We start from the raw sequence: 20686 nt of genomic DNA, 5'->3' as shown, positions 1-20686 counted from the left end.
ATTATTAAAATATTATAAAAACTTCATTATTGTTATTATCATCATCATCATCATTATTGATTGATTTATTTGCATTCTTGATTATTATCATTATTTAATTAAAATACTATTTTCAGACATGGTCAGACATTGAGCCATACTTTTACTGGTATAAATAGGCTGTTTTTAATACTGATGGTGAATATGCAATTGGTATAATAATCATAGCCTAACAACAACAACAATAATAATAATAATAATTCTGTAATTGTTTTCGAATTATTATTATTATTATTATTATTATAAATGTGTTATGTTGTATTTTGATCTCATTATGATCATTATAAACATAAATGGCGTATTCATAATCAATATTGGGAACAAAAAAAAATTGTTACAGTGTGTGTGTGTTTGTGTATTTTTAAAGTGAACATAATGTATCACATTTATCAGCGTGTAGTGTAATATTCACACAGTCTATGGTAATATTAAGCGCCGCTTTGTTTGTGGATCTAGACCTACTTCCGGAGAACGAGTGTCTTGCCGGAAAAAGAAAGCGAGAAAAAAGGAAAGAGAAAGGAAAAAAACAGAAGTGCTAACGAAGCAGATCAGCCAAAACATAAACACTGCGGGCACGACCAAAAACGTGACCTAAAACTGCGGGGTTTTTTGGATCGCCAGTGCGTGAGCGTGTTGAGGGCACATCTCACTAATGTGTCGAGCTTTTGTTTGCGCTTGACTCGAAGCTGAAGGAAGGGAAATCTGCGCAGAGGATTAACAAGTGCGGAGACTTTGGGCCTAACGTTACAGTAGAGGTAACACCACCGCTCGCTAGTTAGCTCTCCATTTTCTCGCAACGACCAATGTTTACATGTTGTCAGCTCGAGTCAGCACTCGTAACTGACGTGTTGAACTTGTGTTTTTCGTGCACGACACATTACACCATATTTCATCGTCGGGACGTTTTTGTAATCTTAAGAATATCTCTCTCTTTGTTCAAACTGTAGAACTACAGTACTTGCCTGCCAACATCCGTGTGCGCTTGCAAAATTAGCCAGCAGCTTTTCTATTTTTGACCAGGGTAATGCCACAAAAGCAATTGCTAAGATTAGTTAGCACACTAGCTAGTCGCAGCCAGTTTACTGCGCACTATCAAGTTGTTATGTGGCATTAACATTAATGTACAAACTGCAATTTATAAGCTGCAATCTAAGGGTCGTCTGCAGTTGGACTCAATTGTTACTGTACAAGGGTAATGTCATGGGTATTGCGATTAGAGGCAGGTGTTTACTAGCTATTTACTATAGAAGCAGGCTTATTTTGCCACCTTTAGCCGATGTCAGGGATCCTGTCAGTCACTATCTGGGGTCAGCACCTGTCAAAATGGCAGTAATGTCTCTTTTTATGTTCATCCGTTTGAAGACATGCTTTTAAATCAGACCTCTAGTAATCACTTGCTATATGAAATACCATCGTTAAGTGATCTGTCAAGCATTCTTTAACAGTACCCTCAAATCAAATTTTTTGTATTGAAAATAATGTTATCTAGTGAATATCCAGTGTGTGATTGATTGAAGCAAGCCATTTTCTCTTTAATTTGTATAGGGTCTCTTCTGTCAGAAGAGACAGTCAGACAGAATGTGCGATACAGATGGTAAATCCAATGTCCTAAATGGTAAGTAAATCATGAAGTAAGTACAAGTTCACCCAAAACTGAAAATTGTCATACAAATATAAAAGACAAAAGATCTTAGGCAGAATGCCTAGGTTCAAAAATCGCCATGAAATATTGTAACAAAAGTCCATGCAATTTATTCTCATTATTACTTGTCTTCTGAATTCATATGATCTTTTCCTGAGGATTAGACCAACATTTCAGTCACTAACTGCTGCACTGACATTATTATTAACGTCTCATTTTGTGCTTCATGGGAGAAAATAAAATAAAATTGGGACTGGGGTCAATGCGACATGAGAGTGAATAAAGTCTTGGGTGAAATGCTTGTAATCTCTGATGTATTTAGATGATGGCAAAAGTAGCCAATTTTTAAGTATGGGGTTTGATTTACCAGGTGGTTCTGATGATCCAGAACCTGGAGAAGGAAGAGAGGAGGCAGATACATCTGCAGCGCCAGAGGCCCAGACCAGTGCTGATTCAGGTATGGAAACAAATAGAGTCCTAACTGTCATATACAGTGCTGTTCATAAGTTTGTGGTCAGTAAGATTTGTTTCATGCTTTTGAAAGACATCTCTTGTGCTCACTAAGGCTGTAATTTATTTGATCAGTAATATAGTAAAATATTGTTATAATTTAAAATAACTATTTTCCATTTGTATTTTTTAAGTGTAATTTATTAATGTGATGGCAAACCTAAATTTCCAGTCTTCAGTGTCACACTATCCTTTAGAAATCATCTAATATGCTAATTTGGTGCTTAAAAAACATTTATTTTTATTATCAATGTTGAAAACAGTTGTGCTGCTTAATAGTTTTGTGGAAACCAACAGCATTTATTTGAAATAGAATACTTTTGTAATATTTTAAGTGTCTTTACTGTCACTTTTGAACATTTTAATGCATCCAACACACCTTAATCTCCCCCCTCCCAAATACTCACACACAGTCACTTTAATCAGTCTAAATAAGCTCTTTTTGCACTACAAATCATTATATCTGCACTGTTGTTTACTTCACTGGTTTGCACTCTATCTGGCGTGTGCTGCTTTATATATATTTTTTTATTTTTATTTTTTATATATTTTTTTACATTTTACCTTATTTGTATATTTGTATAGTTGTATTTTATATTTAATCTGTATATCTGTATTTATGTTCTACTGTTAGTGTTATCTGTATGCACCAAGGGTCTGAGAGTAATGCAATTTCAATTCTCTGTGTGTATGTGCTGTACATGTGGAAGAATTGACAATAAAGCAGACTTGACTTGACTTGACTTAAAATCATGAACTGTTGTGTATTCTTAGATAATGTTGGAGTCACCTTGACAGCAGGATATGTAAATAAGCATTTGCTCCACTAATTGTTCAAGATTTCTCTTGACAGCAAATTTGAGTTCAGTCCCAGAGGGAAGTGAGGATGGTCAGGACAGAGCGTTGGCAAACTCTGAGCAGAAGCAGGGACCAGGAGAAGAGGAGGACACCGACAGCATGGATGGCAGTGGTCTGTACTCTCTCACTGAAGAAGGAGAGAGTGAGGGAGGGGGGCAGAGAGAGAGGGGAAAAGATGAAAGTAAGAGATCCGCCAGGAAGAGGAATCGACCCAGTGGTGGAGCCACACGCCACTCTTCCAGTTCAGATGACGACGATGAAGAAGAGGAGGAGGAAGAGGATGCTGAGGAAGAAGATGAGCAAGCCATGGAAGCGTGGCTGGGAGCAGACCTGCGGGACCTGAGTCGACCTTCGTGGTGCGCGGTCCCGTCGCTGCGTGCCCGAGAGATCGGCCGTGATTCGCATCAGTTTGTGAGGAGGGTGTGTGGGGCGCGAGGTCTAGTGCAGAGGCTGGAACTGCAGGGCCGTCTGGAGAGACACACGGGCTGCGTGAACACCCTCCACTTTAACCCCTCTGGCACTCGCCTGGCTTCCGGTAGCGATGACCTCCGCGTGGTAATCTGGGACTGGGCTAGCAGAAGGGCAGAGCTGGAGTTTGACAGTGGACATAAGAGCAATGTCTTTCAGGTGAACAAGTGCAGTTCAGCTGACTGCAGTTGTCTGAAGCTCTGAAATCTTTGCATTTTGATAAAAAAATTGGCACATTGCTGTGGCGCTCCGAATTTAAGGTCACTGATGGCAAACGTTATCTTGTTAGAAAATAATTGCAAATTTTTCAAAAACAGTTCCTTTAACCTCTACTGTAACACTGCTGTTCAAAAGTTTGTTTAAAAAAAGTAAGTTTTTAATGTTTTTGAAAGACGTCCCAAGGCTGCATTTATTGGATAATATTGGGAAATATAATTAAAAACAAGAACTGTTTTCTATTTTAATATATTTAAAGTGTAATTTCTTCCTTTGATTGGAAAGCTGAATTTTCAGCCGTCATTATGCCAGTCATCAGTGTCATAATTCTTCAAAAATCATTCTAATATGCTGATTTGGTGCTCAAGAAACATTTCTTATTATTCATGTTTTAAACAATTGTGCTGCTTAATATTTTTGTGGAAACAGTATTTTTTTCAAGATTCCTTTATTAATAGAAAGTTCAAAAGAACAGTATTTATTTAAAATATGTTTTTTTGTAACAAAGTCTCTACTGTCACTTTTGATCAATTTAATGCATCCTAACTGAAAAGTTATTAATTTCCATATAAATTGTACTGATCCCAAAATTTTGAACAGTGGTGTACTTTAGAAGTGTTTAGAATGTGATTGTTATTAAAATAAGCACCGTAAAACCACATCAGTGGTTTAGCTGCTGTCTTATTTGTTATTTTCTTTCTTTTTTTATTGGGTTGTTGTTGTTAGCCAGAAACCTCTTTTTGTGTGGATCCACTAAAGGTGTTAAATCTTAGTTTCAGATGTCCAGAAGAAGATTTTAAAATGTATACATTTAAATCAATGCATCCTCTTTATTTTGTATTATTCTGTCCCCAGGCAAAGTTCCTCCCACACAGTGGTGACTCCACTTTGGCCATGTGTGCCCGAGATGGACAGATCAGAGTGGCTGAGCTTTCTGCCACACAACGTTGCAAGAACACCAAAAGAGTGGCTCAGCACAAAGGTGCAGCTCATAAGGTATGATCAACCATAAATGTTTTGTTTAATTGTATATTTAACAGAAATAATTTATGACAGACCCATTATTGAAAAATAATGAGAACTCCATGGTGTTTCAAGTTGTGGCCATTATTCTGGCGTGTATATTAATTTTCAAAAATTAATTGTTCTCAACTTGCTTGTTCCATTGGTTACCTCAAACCAAACAGGTTTGAAATCTGTGACTAGTTGGAGCTTTACATACATTCATTAATCAACAGCTTGGAAAATCTGAATCAAGCATTCAATGATGTCGTGGTGGAAAAAAAAAGAACATTTTTTTCTATATAATATCACAACTGATATGTTTTATTTGTTTATTGCAAGAGATAAAAAGAGTCACATGGGAATGCTTGTGATTAAATACTTTTTTCCCTCTCTCAGCTTGCACTGGAGCCAGACTCTCCCTGCTCTTTCCTCTCCGCTGGTGAAGATGCAGTAGTGTTCGGCATTGACCTGCGTTTAGACAGACCTGCCAAGTGAGTGCACAGTCATGTCACAAACAGCCCTAAGATTGCCGAAGGAAAAGTGACACAAGTGAGCAGGGGCAGGATTAGATATCCTACAAAGAATTGTGTCAGCAGCTAGATGAGTCAGTGGAAGCTTTTGTCACAGGTTATTATATGGCTTGCTTAACAGTGGTACTTTTAACACCTCCAATACACAAGCTGTTGTTTTTATTTAATGTGGAAGATGCTGCTAATTGCTTGTTTTATGGAAATGGCTTAATTATTATGCTTCCTCAGAGAAGTGATGCTATAAAACTGTAGCATTTAATAACAAGATGATAAACCCAGCAGTTCAAAGTTTGGGGTCAGTAAGATTTTTTTTTAAAGCAATGAGTGCCTGTATTCAGGAAAGATTTATTATATTGATAAAAATGTGAGTAAAGTCATTTATAATGTTACAAAATATTTCTGTTTCAAATAAATGCTGTTCTTTCTATCCTGAATCCTTAATCCTGAAAAGATTTATCACAGTTTCCTTAAAAATATTAAGCAGCACAAATGTTTCCAACAGTGATGTTAATAAGAAATGTATCTTGAGCACCAAATCAGTTCTGAATGGCTGCTGAAAGTTCAGCTTTGCCATCACAGAATGAAATTACATTTTAAAATATATTCATATAGAAAAGTTATTTCATAATATGACTGTTTTTACTGTATTTGTGATCAAATAAATGTAGCCTTTGTTAGAATTCTATTTTAATAATGGTTCAGAGCATTAGACCCACTTAATTGGGGCTAAATTTGGTCTACTTACCCTTAAAAATATCTTATTATGTGATCTCTTTTTACACTTGCTACATATAAAAACAGCTCATACTTAGGTCCTAGAAATCCTAAAATCAGCCCTGATTGTCAAACTTTTTTTTAGACATTTTTATCCTGCAGCCTAAAAGTGAATGTGTTTGATATTCTGGCTTGCAATCCTGTTTCCCTCTTCTCATATTTTTTTTTCTATACTACAAAAATAAAAATGGCCAAAAGGCCAACAATGAAGAACGTCTGCTGTAGAAAGAAATAGAAAATGGTTTGTCACGTTAGATAAATTATAATGTTTTAACAATCAGATTCTTCCTCATTAGATCCCAAAAACATTACACTCAAACTTATAAAAATGTTATTTAATTCTTCAAGGTAAGATTGCAGTTAGAGTAGATAGTACATAGTGTGATTCATAGGATACATTTCATACTTTTATTCTATGTGAAGCATATAATGTTAACCAATCTTTTTTTTTTTTTTTTTTTTTTATCTCTCAGCAAACTGGTGGTGGTGAAGGAAGGTGAAAAGAAGGTGGGGCTTTACACCATTTTCGTGAATCCAGCCAACACACACCACTTTGCTGTAGGTGGAAGAGACCAGTATGTCAGGTGAGACAAACATCATTGCTGATATATCACCTCATTTGCACAGAAGTCACGCTGCTGTCTTTATCACAACCTGCTTCTGATACTGCTGTCAAACTTTATACTTGTTACAGTTGTTTCTCCAAAGGCACCATGACTGGGCAACTATTGTCCTGCATCATTCACTGCTTCTCTCTCTTCCTCTCTTTATATGATAGGATCTATGACCAGAGAAAAATAAATGAACACGATAATAATGGTGTGCTGAAGAAGTTTTGTCCCTCTCACTTGGTGTCCAGCGAGTCCAAAACAAATATTACCTGTTTAGTGTACAGCCATGACGGCACAGGTAATATGTACACTTAAAACTCTCAGAATGGGATTATTGTATGGTTGCATGCTTTACATTACATGGCTTGTTATAGCAACATTCAAAGTGTGCCATTGTTGAACTGTCTTTCAGAACTGCTGGCAAGTTACAATGATGAGGACATTTACCTTTTTGACTCCAGCCACAGTGATGGAGCAGATTACCGCAGGAGATACAAGGGTCACCGCAACAATGCTACAGGTACTTTCTATTTGATTTCATTGCAGTATAGTGCTTGCATCACAATTTGCATGCATGTTATAACCAATACAATCCAGTTCTTAATCCTCGCCCCATTTTTTCTTATTCCATCTGCAATTGGAAAATCCTCCTTCAGTGAAGGGAGTTAACTTTTACGGTCCCTGTAGTGAGTTTGTTGTCAGTGGCAGTGACTGTGGACACATCTACCTGTGGGATAAGAACTCTGCTCGTGTGGTTCAGTTTATGGAGGGAGACCGGGGAGGAGTGGTAAGACACTGTCACTTCACTAAATTGAACTATATCATTGAACTTCTGGTTTGAAAAAAATCTTACGTAAATAATACTCCCTTTCTGTGTTAAGGTGAACTGTCTGGAGCCACATCCTCATCTTCCAGGTTTAGCCACCAGTGGTTTGGACCATGATGTGAAGCTATGGGCACCCACTGCTGAGAATCCCACAACACTAAAGGGACTTAAAGAGGTATACTTTATACATATAGTACATATTGCGCCACACTATATATATATATATATATATATATATACACACTGTGCTATGAAAGATGTTATCCTACAATGCATCTCACATAAAATTTAGTGCACTTCATTTGTGTCAGATTTACACTACCCTTAAAAATAAAATTGGGAGATTTTTTTTATGTTTTAAGTCTCTCTTGCTCACCAAGGCTGCATTTATTTGATCAAAAAAAGTAAAATAGTACTATGAAATATTATTATTACTACTACTACTATTTACAACAACTGTTTCTATTTTAATATATTTCAAAGTGTAATTTATTCCTCTGATGGCACAGCTGAATTTTTAGCATATTTTCAAAATTGAACTCAATGTGTACGTTATGACCCTTTTAATCTGATAGTGTTGAAAACCTTAAAATATTTAAAATGATAATTTCTGGGTCTGAAAATTTCATAGAAATTGGCAAGAATTAAATATTAAAATATATAATGCTTTGATTTGTTTTTTAGCCAACCCTGTATGTAAATTACTGCTCAAAGGTTCTGCGTCAGTTCAGTTTATTTTTAATGTTAGCATGACATCTTTTCAGGCTTTTGAAGTGTCCCTCAACCTTGATGGAGACAAACATCTGGTTTCAAACAACAGAAACCATTACTTTCACTAGTTATTTTTAATCATTCTGACTTGAACCTGAGAGGTTTTTATTTTTCACTAGCAGAATATGTCCATTATGTATTCTCCGAGTGAAACTGGCCTGATCCCTGTTTGCCCTGTGTGTCTTGATGGGATTTTTTTTTTTTTCTGTGAACATAGATAAAATTTGAATTTTAAAAGGGGGAAACTTGAGTGGCTCCTCTATTACAGAGAGCCGAGAAGCTTCCAGGAAACATCCTTGTTTGTATTTACCTGTCTTTTTTTATATTACCTTGTTTCTGAATAATTCTACAGGAAGATTTCAATAAAATATTAAATTACATTTTTGTTTTTTTGCGTACATAACATTCATGCAGGCTTTAAAACACTGGCAAATCGTGACAGTCAGTGTTTTTTTTTTATTTTTATAATTAGCTTTTTCATTCATATCACCAATTATAACATACATTGATGTGAAGTATTGTTACTATTTTACCATCACTGCACACTATGAGCTTTAAATGTTTGATTTTCAGTTTATTATGAATGCTTTGCTGGTGTCTGACCACATGGGGGTAAGAATGAAAATGAAGCATAATTCAGTGACACATTTGGTTTATTTCATAAAATGTTCAGCATTTGATATGCTAGAAATATGGAAAGTGCTACTCTCGTTCTTAGAAAAATCATACGCGTTTAGCTCCTTTATTCGTGTTCACTGTTTTTAGAGTTAAAGGGATAGTTCACCCAAAAATGAAAATTTGATGTTTATCTGCTTACCCCCAGGGTATCCAAGATGTAGGTGACTTTGTTTGTTCAGTAGAACACAAATATATATATATATATATATATATATATATATATACACACACACACACACACACATTTATTTATTTATATATTTTAATTTAATTAAAAATAAATTAATACTTTTTATTCAGTAAGGATGCATTAAATTGATTGAAAGTAGCATTAAATACTTTTACATGTTTACAAAAGATTTCCATTTCAAATAAATGCTGTTCTTTTGACCTTTTATTGAAAGAATCCTGGAAAAAGTATCATGGTTTCCTCAAAAATATTGATAATAAAAAGATACCAGAGTATCATATCAGCATATAAGATTTCTGACGGATCATGTGACACTGAAAACTGAAAATTCAGCTTTGCCATCACATATAAATAAATTAGGAAACTGTTATTTTAAATTGTAATACTATTTCACAGTATTACATTTTTACTGCATTTTTGGTTAATTAATGTAGCCTTGGTTGGAAGAAATATCTTTCAAAAACCCAAAAAATTGTGTACAAACTTTGAGTGCAAACTTAAACAGGTGAATAAATATTTTTGGTAAAAGCAATAAAACAAATGTTTTATATTTTATCATGGCTATTTAGGTAATGAAGAAGAACAAGCGAGAACGGGATGAAGACAGTGTTCGTCATGGTGACCAGTATGACACACAGCTCCTCTGGTTCCTAATGAGACACATGAGAAACCGTAGACCTCAGCGGGTGAGAACTTGCATTTCTAGGATCATTTTCATTACCAATATATAGTCCAGTCCATTTCTATGTATTAAAGATACAGTGCTTTCTACTTTGTGCAAAGCAACATGCTGCTATCTAAAATTGAAATCACTCAAATGGTAGCGTTTTTGTTCCCTCCTACACTTAACCTACTATTGATGCGTTTTCAAACTATAAATAGAATATCCTTGCAATGCTTCTTCAAACTATCGGTTTAACTGTCAGAAAAGAACCTAACCTCATCCTACATGATCTGATCTCTTCATAGCCATTAAAAAAACTATACACTGATAGCTTCTCAATGATTTGCCCCTTGTAGGCCCGGCGAGGGGAGGGAGGAGAGGGCGACACAGACGAATCTTGGAGCTCGCCAGATTCCTCCGATGAAGAAGGAGGGCCAGACCATGTGCAGTGCATGTCCTCCTGAACCACACACCCACACACACACACACACACATGCTCTTTGCCATATATTTAAGCACATACATACTAGTAACCCACTGGTACACAAATAGACACTGAAAGGCCAGCAACAAACACACACACAGCTTTATATATACATACACACAGTGTAAGGGAGAGGGAAACGACTGAAATCTGGCTTTATGCTCCACACACACAAATTACATCACTAGGGGAAGAACTGATACTGAGATTCGTATTTTTGATATATTTGCAACCACACATGCAGTTAACCACTCTGATTTTACATGAACTTGGACACTGGCGCATTTCATTCCCAGTTTTACAGCGTATCACAAGGAAGAATACAGCCGGTGATCGAGAAATATCACCTCTACTGTTTTATCAACAACCACGAATTTTAGAAGCAGCATTTTGCTGCAGCAGTCGTGAGGCGCAGAAGAGGAAATTTCTCATCTGTGCTGTAGTAAACAGTCCCACTTGAAGCTTTTCTTTCACAGCGATGTGTCCGCAGCATGACAGGACAGTACGGACACTCAAAGCCGGTCCTTATGCAGATTACTGAGAGGATGAGTGTTACTTGTTCTAAAAACCAGCACCATCTTTTACTGGCCTCATCAGTTTTCTCCAGTGATCTGAACTGCTTACGTCTCTATGTAAGACTGAGCTGACGTTTGTTATTTTTGGATTGCAATCTTTGTTCATCGCAGTGATAGACTGTCATGAGCTGTCTGGCTGTCCAATCCTGTCTTGTCTTTGATCTCTTCTCCTGTGTGTGTGTGTGTGTGTTTGCTGAAGCCAGGCACAGCAAATTTTCTTGAGGTCAATCATGCTCTCTTAGATCTGACTGAAGACACAAGATGAGCCAGAGCTACTTAATCTGGTTCCAGAGCTGGCTGCTTTGCTCCGTTCTCTCTCTCCCATGCTACGGAGTGCACTTTAATCAGGGATCTGCTTTGAGTTTTGAACCTCTAAGACGAGTGTGCGCTTAGGGGGCATGCAATACTTGTATTAAATGTGTTAATTTTGCTAATTTAGTGTTTTTTTTTGCCCTGCAATTCCCCAAATTTACTGTGGACTTTTAAATTGAATAGAGATTTGACACCAGCTCTTTGGTTTTGGGATTTGCACTTGGGTGGAGATACTGGATGGAGTTCTTGTAGAAATTCCTAATGGCTGAAAATGTAACTCTCCACGGACTACAGTCGTCTTCTCAGCCCTATCTCGTAAAAATTGAGAGCAAAGACGATGATGTGCTCCGAGCCAGTGATTTGTTGAATACATGTTTCTTCCTTTGTCTTTTGTTTGAATACGCATCCTCAAGATCTTTGCCTAACTATATGGCGAGGATCAAATGTAGCAGGATGTCCTGTGTTTGCCAGAGAAAGGCTAAGCCCTCACAACCCATTTTTCATAAAAATGGTGTCTGTTCTTTGTCAGTATTTGGATTCAGCTGGTTAAGAGCAAACATGGACGGACTGTGGCCTGTTGAGACTTGCATGTGGAAAGGAATGATTAATTTCAGAAGGATGGGTCAATGGCAGGGGAGGGATAGCACTTGTGGGGTACGCAGGGAGGGGTAAGGAGCTTGAATTACTTGGCCCCTTTTTTCCTTCTTCTGTGAGGGGAATGAAGTATCAACTTTTCTCTTTTTGTATGAGAATAATAACTTAAATGACTATATGTATATACAAATATATAAAGATATATATATATATATATATATATATATAAATATTAAAAACCTGTAAAAATCTTCAACACTTACTCTTTCAAAGGGTGTCTAAATTTAATTGGTATTTGACGCAGAGGTTTATATTGTATGAGACAAAATACTTTTAAATCAATGGAAACATTTGATATATTTTTTTTCTTTCTTTCTTTCTTTTTGTTGGATTACAACCCTAATTGTCACTGAAATTAAAAGCATTAGTCTCTGTTAATGTTCATTTTCTCATTCTCACTTGTCTGCTCAAAATGTCCTATCACTGGCATGTATTTTTTTTTTTGATCTGAGTTAACCCACGCTGCAATATTGTGTTCTTTCAGTTCAGTTCAGACAACATGTACGGATTGTGCAGTAAAAAAAGAGAGAAAAATCTGTTCTTTTGTTTCTGACCAAGTGCCTTTATTTACTATAAATACAGGAGGAATTAATTTTCTGTGTAACCTACTTAAGGCCAATCATTATGTAATCATAGTTTATGTATTAATTAGTGCTATTTAATTAGTTGTATGGATGGTAACAGATACTTGTATTCTCTTTCACTATTTGTGCAACCTGTGGTTAAGACAGAAAATAAATTACACAATTTATTTCTATTATATATGTTTTCCACAAACAATCCAAAATTGCCTATTAGGGGACATATCATGTACAGTCATGACATTTAATTATTTAGCATAAAACCATGTGATCAAAATCTAAAAAAAAGACTTTATAATAAGGACACATTAACTTTAACATCAGTTAATGCATTAGCTACACAATCACAATGAACAAAGTATTTTATAGAATTTATGTTCGTTAATAAAATACAAAATGTTCATTGATGTTAGATTACAGTTTCTAATGTTAAGAGAACTTTTGATTCAAAAGGTATTTAAATCAACATTTATTTACTAATAAATGCTGTAGAAGTGTTAATTGCTTATGTTAACTAATGTAGCTGACTTGCTTGTAAATTGTGAATACTATTACACTAGTGCTGTTTTCTCTGGTATTATTAAGCTTATACTAGTCAATGCTATTATTTGGAATGAAGTTCTTCTAAGAGCATAAAAATTAAATTAAACTACAGAAAGAAATTTTCTTGCTTTTGAACAGTTCAAGAATTTAACTTTAACGTTTGTGGAGCAGTATTTTTTTGAAAATAAAATGTAAAGGAAAAAAGAAAATACAAGACCGGCTGCAAATCTTACTTGCAATACAGGTGCATCTCAAATTAGAATGTCATGGAAAAGTTCATTTATTTCAATAATTCAACTCAAATTGTGAAATGTGAGTTGAATTACTGAAATGAACTTTTCCACGACATTCTAATTTATTGAGATGCACCTGTATCTGAGATTTTTTTGCATGCATATCAATCTTATAAAAGACTATTATAATTAAATAATGAATTCTAGTAATTTGCATAATAAGTTGTTTAAATTCTCCTGGCCCATTTGATTTTCAGGAAAATTCATAGTGTGTTGCTTTTTATGTCCATAGTTTCGAGGAGTACAAAGAGGAAAATGTTATACGAAAAAGGTTCACGGGACTAATGTACTGTTCACTGATGTTTAAGTCATATCATGTTTAGGTCATATGCTTTTCATAATACATAGTTTTAATGCAACTTCACAGAAATGTACGTCCCAGTGATATAATCATTCAGCTTTACAAGAAATCATTTTAGAGACTTCAAAATCTCTTAATTCCCCAGTGACCAAGCCAAAACCTGTATAAAAACCTGTATACGATGTTTAGGTATTACAGAGAAAAATCTTGAGAAAAACAAGACAACTGGGGAGCCCATCCTCCTCTGGCAACAAATTATTGTCCATATGATAGTAATATATATCGTTATAATACCATTGACAGTCATAGTAGGCTACATACCCAAAAATAAAAATGTAAAATAAAAAACCGAAACATAAACACTTCCCATGACCACCAATTTAAATGTCATTGATCCAATTTATGAACGCCTGTATGTGTGAAAGGCGCGCGATGCGTCTCGAAAAGTCTTGATTCTTTCAAAATACAAGCCTTTACTCACTAGTCAGTTGGCACAACGGCGGCTTAAAATCACTCGTTAAAACATTAAACTTAATATAGTCTTTTTTTTTCATTTCAAGAATGGGGGGGGGGGTATTACAAAAATAAAACTGATGACTTTTAACTTGAAAAATGTGTGGACAGCTTTTATGTCGTCGCAGATTGACTACTTCTATTACTTGGCAGGCAGTGTAAGAATATTGATGCTTCTCAAATAACGCATTTTAAATATTCGGTGAGTAGGTTTTGTATTCTTTTTTTTTCAGCAATGACCATTGCTTATTTTTCGTGCATTTACGGAAAGATCCGTTATACCGCCGCCCTCTTGAGTGTTTAGGCCGAGCAGCGCTCTATGCAGTGCGGTCTGTCCTCTTTGTCTACTACGAGGATTTTCACATTTCACGGATCTCTGCACGTGTGTTTGGTTTTGTTGAGTCGCGATGCCTTGCATCAATTATTTCTATGAAAAGAAACCAAACCCCGTTGTTGCGGCGGGATAAATACGAACATTCACGTTTTATTGTATTGTTCGTTGTGATATCGCGACCACAAGCACAGAAACCCAAACAGCACTGCATCTCTGGTCGCGCTGGGGATTTTTAGGTCAAAGTTAAAGATTTGCCGATATTGTATCATATCTGTAGTCTGTTGTATTCGTTTTTTGAACAATGAAGCCAAATGTTTTCCAATCATTTCCTTTCTTTTTTTAAATTAACGCACAGTACAAGACCACCCTGTATACTAATAGTAGTCTTTAAGTATATGTTTGTATTTTGGGCTTTTTTTTATAAACATTTCACTTTAAGATATCTGAGATTAAAATTGTAAAATTCTTCCTTTGAATTCCATTGATAGAATGTACTGTATCCTAAGACTGGAAAGCAGCTGCATATTGCCAGCAATTCAGCGTTTGTAGCATCCAATGAGTTGTTGGTGCACATCTATTTGAAAACAGAAGTGCATTGATTAAAACCAAACTAACCATGTCCAATTTTAATGTTGTGTCTAATTGTTATCTCAATTTTAAGCCAATTTTACCACCACAGGAGGCTGTTGGAGGTGCTGCTCACTGGTTGAGTGCTGGTATTGTCGTTTTGGCTGAGATCAATCTACACTTCGGCCTGCTCACATTGACAAACAGACAACTGCGCTGTACCGACGCCATGGAGTGAGTCACAGTCATCAACACTTTCTTTCCATGTCAAATATTGAGTGTGATTTCTGAATATAAGTGATTTAGGAATAGTATTGCCTTCCCTTTGGAAATATACTAATGTTTCTTCCTTCTTATTCCTGCCCTAGTCGTTCTCCCAGCACTAGTCAGCTGATGGCCGGCAATGTCACAAATAAGACAGACCCACGGTCCCTGAATTCAAGAGTCTTCATCGGGAACTTGAACACTATGCTGGTTACCAAGGCAGATGTTGAAGCCATTTTTAGCAAATACGGCAAGATTGTTGGCTGCTCTGTGCACAAGGGCTACGCCTTCGTCCAGTTCGCCAACGAGAGGAACGCACGAGCGGCTGTAGCAGGAGAGGACGGCCGGATGTTTGTTGGACAAGTGCTTGGTGAGGACATTAAAAAGAATCATAGGCTATCTTAATATTTTCCCTCTTAATTGAGCAATCACCTTGTCTTTCCATCAGATATTAATTTGGCAGGAGAGCCCAAACCTCACAGGTCAAATACAACAAAGCGATCGGCCGGAGATATGTACAGGTAAGGAAAACATTTCTTCTTATGTATTTTCACCCATTTTATTGTTTTATTTAAATTAGCAATTGTTTTGTTGCCAAAATCTCTAATCATCTTCTTAATTCTTTCCAGCAGTAGTTCTACTTTCGAGCTTGATTATGATTTCCAGAGAGATTACTATGACAGGTAAGATCTGCACAAACACTGTGCCAGTGTGGATTTATAAATGTGTGCTGACTTTTCAATCTGCTTTGTGTTGTGCAGAATGTATTCATACCCTTCCCGTGTGCCCGCTCCACCACCACCACCACCTCTCTCACGGGCTGTGATCCCTTCCAAACGTCCGCGGGTCAGTGTGAGTGGGGGAACCAGCCGCCGCGCCAAGTCCAGCTTTTCCACTTCATCCAAGAGCAGCCAACGGATGTCTTCTCGAACCTGTCAGTGCCTTTTTTTAATTATTCTCCCTCACTATAGGGGTTCATGTTAATTTGTCAGTGACAAATGCATTAAAAATAAACATTGATTGATTTTTGTCTGCTTGTCATTTGTCTGTCTTTTCTCATTTTACATTTTTGACCTTAGTTGGCTTGTCAGTTTTTACATGCATTCAGGTTTTGTTTTTGTTTTTTTCAGTGAAAGCAGATGACCTTCAAACTATTAAGAGAGAGCTTGCTCAAATCAAACACAAGGTTGACTATCTTCTGCAGAATCTGGACAGGATGGAGAAAAACCACAACAAGAAATCTGGTAACATTCTTCATGATTTCCCCCAAAGATTTTGTAGAAGGGTCACCAGAAAATGTCAAAATGGGCCCAGACCATCAGTATTCCAAAAAATGTTGTAAATGATTAGGGCTGTCAGTTTAACATGTTAACTTAATTAGTTATGAAAAAATAACGCGATTAAAATATTTTAACGCAGTTAATGCACTGGCCCCGCCCACAGGCCTGTACGTCATCTTACATTTCATACAGTTGACAAATATGGTCAAAAACTATAGAAAGGGACTTTGATATGATGCAGGGCAACAACTCCATAAATGCAGTTATGCCCTATAATTCAAGATATTTGGGCAAAAATGCTCCTGTATGAGTTTTTGTCTCATATTTAAATTATATCATATGACAAGTGACATTTGTCCCAAATGTGATTTTACGCAAAAGTTCAGTAAATAATTTAATATTGTGTCATATATTTTAAACACAATATTGTCTGTTTTTGCTCAGTTTGGCAACAAAAATATTAGCTATAAAGCCACAGCAGAACTATTGTGCGTCTGTGAGCAACACAGCAGTGATTCTGAATGAATCCGCGTTTTAAACGACTCAGGTGAACCAATAGCTGCGTTTACATGGACCCTACTAATCTGATTGTAATGGGACTAGAATCAGAATAAAAAAAAAGTCACATGTAACCACGTCAATCGGATTGAATTGGCCAGATCCGACTAAAATTTCGATCGGATTGTAAGGGGTGGTTTATTCGTTTTGTAATCCAAGCGAGAGGACATGTAAACACTTGATCGGATTGAAAACCGAAACTGGAAAGTACTGCGCATGTGCAGTGACGTAGAAATAGTGTAATGACGTATGACACTGTTCTTCCTGGTGAATAAAGTGACATAAATGAGTGTCTAGTCACTATAAAACTCCCCTTTCACTCAGCGTCTGTGAAGTGGAGCAGCACAATGTCCCACCAGTCCTTGTTTAAGACTCTCATCAACAGACAACTGGTTTTGGGTGCAGAAAGGGGCACTTTTACTGCTTTATAAAGTAAGCAGCACTGCACAAAAGTTCATGTGCTGGTCGTCGCCTAATTAGGACCCGAAGTAGATAAATATCACATGTGCTTTTTAAAACCGTATGTGACAACAGCGGGAAACTGTATATTCATGCAGTGTGCGCATGTCAAAAGATTAAATCCGATTAGAAGCTTGTGACATACGCGCATATCAACCCGATCACTTTATTTAACGTTCATGTAAACACTACGTTCGGATTCATTAATCAGAATGAATTCATTCCGATGGAAGCAAAAAGTGTCCATGTAAACGTACCTACTGATTCAAAAGCCCATTCATAAAGTGAGCCATTTACTGAATTCCTGAATGAATCAGCCGCTTGAATGAATGAATGACTCATAAGGTATTTTTAAGTCTGTTGGTAACAAATCTGTTTTGGTTACCAATGACTTCCATTGCATGAACGAAAAAAAAAATAGATGTTTCTCAAATTATCTTCTATGTTCCATAGTTTATTTTAGGCCTTTATAGCCTGAACGTGTAATAAATTTGTTGAATCAAATAAAATATTTCTTTCTAAAGCTACTATTTGTAATGTGTACTTAATACTTTCTCATTTAACACAAAAAATAGCTTTAAATAATCTTTTGAGGGTATTTTCACAATTAGATTAATTAATCAACACGTAATTAATTAGATGATAAATTTTAATCGACTGAAAGCCCTGTAAATTATTTAAAACACCATTTTGCCAAAACTTATTTTTAAAACTTAAAAAAAAAAAACTGACTTTTCAATAGGGCTTACTTTCAGTGATCTTTCACATGATCCTTCAGAAACCATTCTAATATGCTGATGTGGTGCTTAAAGTTATAGTTCAAGACAAATATATAATTATTATTACCAATTGTTATATTTATTGTTTATGCGTGTTTTTTTCCCTCAGAGGGGAAAAGTGTGAAGGCAGAAGTGGGTGAGGCTTCCTCCCTTCAGCATTCCAGCAAGAAAGACAGAGAGCGGGAAGAGCAAGAGATAAATGATTCTGAGGAGGAGAGAGATTTGTTGGAAGAGGAGGAGGAAGAGGTATGTGTAAAAAAAAAAAAACAAAAAAAAAAAAACGGCCATGTGCAAAATGATGGAAGTTGTGTTGTAATTGGTGCTGGATACTGCACAGATACACTAACAAGCTTTGTTTTGTCTTTCTCAGGTTAAAAGCCAGGGAGGAGAGAATGAAGAAGAAGAGGGAGAGGAGGAAGAGGGTGAGCATGAAGAAGGGGAAGATGATGGTGACAGCATTAATGGCGACGACTCATAGCTTGTTTTAAACACCACGGATACGCGACACGCACTCAAAATTCAGCCCTTTCTGTTCTTTAGAAAGGTTGAAGCCAGTCTTTGAAAGATTTGTCTTATGATGTAGATGCCTGCACTCCTATAATAACTGACACTACAGTTACATCAGTTTCACTGACGTCAGTTTATTTTTAATGTTAGCATGACATCTTTTCAGGCTTTTGAAGTGTCCCTCAACCTTGATGGAGACAAACATCTGGTTTCAAACAACAGAAACCATTACTTTCACTAGTTATTTTTAATCATTCTGACTTGAACCTGAGAGGTTTTTATTTTTCACTAGCAGAATATGTCCATTATGTATTCTCCGAGTGAAACTGGCCTGATCCCTGTTTGCCCTGTGTGTCTTGATGGGATTTTTTTTTTTTTCTGTGAACATAGATAAAATTTGAATTTTAAAAGGGGGAAACTTGAGTGGCTCCTCTATTACAGAGAGCCGAGAAGCTTCCAGGAAACATCCATGTTTGTATTTACCTGTCTTTTTTTATATTACCTTGTTTCTGAATAATTCTACAGGAAGATTTCAATAAAATATTAAATTACATTTTTGTTTGAAAGAAAAAAAAAAAAGAAACATTTGAGATGTTTCTCAAATTATCTTCTTTTATGTTCCACAGTTCATGTTGGGCCGTTGTAGCCTAATCGTTACATTTGATGTTGAATCAAATAAAATATTTCTTTCTAAAGTTACTATTTGTAATGTGTACTTAATACTTTCTCATTTAACACAAAAAATAGCTTTAAATAATCTTTTGAGGGTATTTTCACAATTAGATTAATTAATCAACACGTAATTAATTAGATGATAAATTTTAATCGACTGAAAGCCCTGTAAATTATTTAAAACACCATTTTGCCAAAACTTATTTTTAAAACTTAAAAAAAAAAAACTGACTTTTCAATAGGGCTTACTTTCAGTGATCTTTCACATGATCCTTCAGAAACCATTCTAATATGCTGATGTGGTGCTTAAAGTTATAGTTCAAGACAAATATATAATTATTATTACCAATTGTTATATTTATTGTTTATGCGTGTTTTTTTCCCTCAGAGGGGAAAAGTGTGAAGGCAGAAGTGGGTGAGGCTTCCTCCCTTCAGCATTCCAGCAAGAAAGACAGAGAGCGGGAAGAGCAAGAGATAAATGATTCTGAGGAGGAGAGAGATTTGTTGGAAGAGGAGGAGGAGGAGGAGGAGGAAGAGGTATGTGTAAAAAAATCCATGTGCAAAATGATAGAGGTTGTGTTGTAATTGGTGCTGGATACTGTACAGATATATAAACAAGCCTTTTATTTGTTCTTCTCAGGTTAAAAGCCAGGGAGGAGAGAATGAAGAAGAGGAGGGAGAGGAGGAAGAGGGTGAGCATGAAGAAGGGGAAGATGATGGTGACCGCATTAATGGCAACGTCTCATAGGTTGTTTTAAACACCAGAGATACGAGACACACGCTCAAATTTCAGCCCTTTCCGTTCTTTTGAAAGGTTGAAGCCAGACTTGAGAAAATTTGTCTGTTATGATGTAGATGCCTGCAATCTTATAATAACTGACACTACAGTTACATCAGTTTCACTGATGTCAGTTTATTTTTAATGTTAGCATGACATCTTTTCAGGCTTTTGAAGTGTCCCTCAACCTTGATGGAGACAAACATCTGGTTTCAAACAACAGAAACCATTACTTTCACTAGTTATTTTTAATCATTCTGACTTGAACCTGAGAGGTTTTTATTTTTCACTAGCAGAATATGTCCATTATGTATTCTCAGAATGAAACTGGCCTGATCCCCGTTTGCCCCAAGTGTCTTATGGGATATTTTTTTTCTGTGAACAAAGATAAAATTTGTATTTTAGAAGGGGGAAACTTGAGTGGCTTCTTTATTACAGAGAGCCGAAAAG

General features: G+C 36.2%; 3 protein-coding genes across 7 annotated transcripts; all 3 read left to right on the top strand.

The window, feature by feature from the left end:
* The first annotated feature begins 508 nt into the window (after positions 1–508).
* Positions 509–11908, top strand: LOC107668937 (DDB1- and CUL4-associated factor 8-like). Its single transcript, XM_016460999.1, has 13 exons — positions 509–794; positions 1585–1654; positions 2052–2138; positions 3045–3676; positions 4589–4729; positions 5135–5229; positions 6516–6626; positions 6821–6951; positions 7066–7173; positions 7310–7440; positions 7535–7654; positions 9688–9804; positions 10139–11908. The coding sequence occupies exons 2-13, from the start codon at positions 1618–1620 to the stop codon at positions 10244–10246; spliced, it is 1818 nt and encodes a 605-aa protein (XP_016316485.1). The 5' UTR covers positions 509–794; positions 1585–1617; the 3' UTR covers positions 10247–11908.
* A 2207-nt stretch (positions 11909–14115) lies between these two features.
* hnrnpc (heterogeneous nuclear ribonucleoprotein C) lies at positions 14116–18892 on the top strand. 5 transcript variants are annotated; one of them, XM_016461009.1, is made up of 9 exons: positions 14116–14240; positions 15055–15173; positions 15308–15573; positions 15652–15724; positions 15833–15886; positions 15965–16137; positions 16334–16447; positions 18389–18525; positions 18650–18892. In XM_016461009.1, the coding sequence occupies exons 2-9, from the start codon at positions 15169–15171 to the stop codon at positions 18755–18757; spliced, it is 930 nt and encodes a 309-aa protein (XP_016316495.1). In that variant the 5' UTR covers positions 14116–14240; positions 15055–15168; the 3' UTR covers positions 18758–18892. The 5 variants fall into 5 exon arrangements, with proteins under 5 accessions (XP_016316495.1, XP_016316494.1, XP_016316493.1 ...); XM_016461008.1 differs by having other exon boundaries at positions 15052–15173; XM_016461007.1 differs by having other exon boundaries at positions 15034–15173.
* Positions 18893–19836: 944 nt separating this feature from the next.
* LOC107668920 (histone H3.v1-like) lies at positions 19837–20680 on the top strand (the record flags this gene model as incomplete). Its single annotated transcript, XM_016460976.1, has 2 exons — positions 19837–19995; positions 20099–20680. Coding segments are annotated over 2 exons (267 nt in total), but the record flags the coding sequence as incomplete, so codon positions are not given.
* Between the last annotated feature and the right edge of the window lie 6 nt (positions 20681–20686).

This window comes from Sinocyclocheilus anshuiensis, unplaced genomic scaffold (genome assembly GCF_001515605.1).
Source record: "Sinocyclocheilus anshuiensis isolate Anshui unplaced genomic scaffold, SAMN03320099.WGS_v1.1 scaffold4, whole genome shotgun sequence".
NCBI lineage: Eukaryota > Metazoa > Chordata > Actinopteri > Cypriniformes > Cyprinidae > Sinocyclocheilus > Sinocyclocheilus anshuiensis.
Note: the sequence above shows the minus strand (reverse complement) of the source record. Positions and strands in the feature narration are given on the sequence as shown.